Genomic DNA, 3,611 nt, shown 5'->3' on the forward strand with positions numbered 1-3,611 from the left:
ACTGATTACACTTCTAGAAAAAGTGAATATTTCTGAGGAAGAAAGGCAAATATTTTAAGCATTAGAAAAATTCACTCAGTGATTTGATATATTATCTAAGCATGTATGAGAAAAATGGATCAATAATTAGTAAAAACTAATGTGTTCTTGCTCATAGGAAATAATCACATGGAGGATGAAAAACTAGCATTTAATGTGAGAAACTTTAATGTAAAGATAGTGTTCTATTGAAACAAAAATATTTATTTATATGCCAGATAACAACTAAAACTTCAGTTCTTCTTAACTTCAACTCTGCCTATGTATTTTCTTTTTTTTTTTTTTTTTCATCTCTGACCCATAAATTTTACTTGGAAAAGCATGTGCACTTTGTGTCCAGAAGCAAAGGCATGAACTACAAGATAATTAATAAGTTTACAGTCACAAAGCATAGATGTGAACAAGTGACTCTTTCTAGACATTTATTGCCTTGAATGGTGGTGCAAAGGGGACCAGAGAGTTGGAAACCCGAAGTGGTCTGTATTGTATAGAAGGCAGCACATTTTTCTCCCTCTTTTGAGGGAAATCAGACTGATGACTGTGCAGTCGATTCCTTTGCCCTGTCTCTCTGTAGTTCCAGTAGTTCAATATCCAAAGACAATTTATATATCTCCAGGGCCATTTTCACATCCTCTGGGTTGGGGAGACACTGCATCGTCTTTCTGCCTTTGAGGATATGTTCACAGCCTTCAGGGACCACCCATTCACACTTGGACATCTCGGGGTACCAGGTTCTGCTCTCTAAGCAAGTGATACTTTGGGGACCAACCAACTTATACTTAGAGTCACACTGGATGGTGACATTTTCGGATTGAATATACTGATCCTTATCCATGGACAGCGTCGCGTGGGCTATTTCTGGTTTCAGACACAGAGCTTTACATTGAGGGACTGCAGGTGACCAGCGTGAGTAACTACAAGAGAGTCTAGGCTCCCCAACCAAAGTGTATCCTTGGTAACATTTATATATCACTTCTTCTTTCTTGAATACATTGAATCCATTTACTCGTTCATGATATCCATGGGGAAGAAAAGGAGGATAATCACAACTTTCATCACATGTTGGTGTTTTGGGATTCCATGTGCCATCTCCTTGGCATCTAGATTCAGGTTGGTATTTCTTATAACACTTGTATAAAATTGTGTCTCCAAGGAAATAAGTACAGTTATTCCTAGAACTAGTTCTTGATCTAATGATTTCACCATTCTCCAGCTTTGGTACTGGGCAACATATCTCCTTACATTCTATGTGTGGGGTCCAAGTCAAATTTTTCTGACAGGTCAGAGTTGTAGGACCATCTGAAGCAGGTTCATAGCCAAAATGGCACCTGTAGCTCAATGTCGTTCCAATACTATACATTTGCTGTTTTTTTGACAAGAACGAGTTTTGTCTTTCCCAGTAGGCATTTGGGATGTTTGGTAACTCAGGACAACTATTGAGCTCACAAGTGGGAGGAGGAGGATTCCATTCACCATCTTCTCCACAATAGATTAACTTGCTTCCCTTGAGAATATAACCTTCATTGCACTCAAATACCATGTTGTTTTGGTAATTATAGGTGGGTCTAAGTCCAGAGATTATTTTTCCATTTCTAACCTCTGGCCTAGAACAGATGATTTTTTTTACAAATAGGAGGACCTGGGCTCCAGACACCTATTGTTTTATTTTCCACCATGCAAGAAATGGAGGCTTTGCCTAACATTGAGAAGTTGGGGTCACATCTGTAGGTGACAGACGAGCCATATGTGTAGAAATCTTCATCTCCACCACTGTGTTTCCCATTGTCAATGTTGGGAGGTGGCTCACATTTAGCAATTATACATAGTGGGAGAGGATCACTCCAATCAACTCCTTTATCTTGGATCTCACAATAACTAGTAGCTGGGCCAATTAAAATATATCCTTCTGAACAAACGAATTCCAAGTGTGATCCAAACAAGTGATCTGGCTTAGCTATCACTTGCCCATTTTGTAATTCTCCTGGGTTTTTGCATCGTTTCTTGGTACAGAATTCAGAGTAGTTCCATGTGTCATCCTGACAGGTAAGAGTCGAACTTTTATAACTAACCCTACCGTAGCCGGGACGGCAGGTGTATTTTACGGTAGCTCCAGGGTTGAAGTGTGTCTGATTTACCACAGTTGTCATTGGAAAAGCAAAGAGTAAATTTGGTGGAGGGCCACAATCTCCAAGAACAGTAGCCAATAGAGCAGCGACCAAGGTCATTTGGAACAGAGTTGGATCAGAGACTTTCCATAGCCTAGCCAAGGGCCGAGCTGCCATTTTCTCATTTCTGTGAAGGATCCCATTTGGAGCTCTGAGGTGCTTGACCTGATGATTCCCCCACATTTTTCTGCAGGTAGCTGAAGAAGAAGACTCTATTGTGGGGCCTTGGGTCGTTTCTCCAGGGAAAAAACGGTCTGGATCTCTAATAATTTTAGTTCCTCCCCAGATCAGAGTTTACCAGAGTCTGCCTATGTATTTTCATTGCAAATTTGCCACTGGAGCTCAGGGTACAGATAAAACAACAAAACTACACACACACACACACACACACACACACACACACAGTGTCCCCTTACATAGATATGAAATCAATTCACCACACACATTTCTGAATGTGACTGAATGTGTGGCTTGATCCATCTCTTGTATGTTTTGTGTTTTATCATTTTATTGAGTTGCCCTATATCTATGTTTACATACTTGCTCGAAGTAAAAACAACATGCTATTGTCTCTGCTGTATTCATCATGCCTTTACTTTCTTTTCTTTCCCTCTTTATATCTGTATTTATTGTTTTCCTCTGAAAGTCCATCTTACTAATTTACCTGCTCTATTTCATATAAGTGCATATACTAGTTTGCATGTCAATTGTCCTTTCCTTTTTTTCCTGCTTTTATTATCATTATGAAACTTCTTAATTTGGAAGAAACAAATTAAAATTTATCATTGCCACAAGGCAAACTCTGAGTTGTGGGTCCTAAGTGGGAAGTACTTCTCTTCACATTAAAGAATGCTAGCTACTACATGAAGCAAGGATTAAGTAGGCACACATAAAAGATCAGAAAGATACCTCTACTAATTCAAGATTTCTGAGAAGATTTAAAAAGTGGTAAAATGGGTTCATTCTCTTTGAATTTTCCTGGGCTACAAGTATGGGGGAAAGAGTTTCATTGGCATATGTACAAGATAAATGCTTATATCAGCTTATTACTTGTTATTTAAGAAATATGGGACAAAATTTTAACCCTACTTACATAATGAAAAACAATTTTAAAAAGTATAAAGGGGATACTACTTTAAAAAGGGGATACTACTTTTTGAAGCTTGAGGAGTGTAATACAAATTTGAATAGGCTTTATATTATTTTCTATGTTACAACTGAAGCATGCCTTTATAAGTTCATAATAGCATTCATCACAAGTCTTTTAAAAGTATTTACTTTTAAAAGTATTTATTCATTTTAAATGATCTCTCCAAAGTTACTATACACTGCTTATAAGTTAGACTCTCTGTAATAGCTTGAGAATATAAAATATAAATAACAGCCCTTGTTATCAAAAAATTCCTA

At 37.7% G+C, this 3,611-nt stretch overlaps 1 protein-coding gene across 1 annotated transcript; it reads right to left on the bottom strand.

Annotated features, from left to right (window-relative positions):
- Window positions 1-448: 448 nt before the first annotated feature.
- Window positions 449-2,477, bottom strand: LOC100855476 (C4b-binding protein alpha chain-like). Its single transcript, XM_038569709.1, is given in 2 exon segments — window positions 449-1,663; window positions 1,665-2,477. Coding segments are annotated over 2 exon segments (1,821 nt in total). The 5' UTR covers window positions 2,388-2,477; the 3' UTR covers window positions 449-565.
- Window positions 2,478-3,611: the final 1,134 nt, after the last annotated feature.

Source organism: Canis lupus, chromosome 22, assembly GCF_011100685.1.
Source record: "Canis lupus familiaris isolate Mischka breed German Shepherd chromosome 22, alternate assembly UU_Cfam_GSD_1.0, whole genome shotgun sequence".
Taxonomy (NCBI): domain Eukaryota; kingdom Metazoa; phylum Chordata; class Mammalia; order Carnivora; family Canidae; genus Canis; species Canis lupus.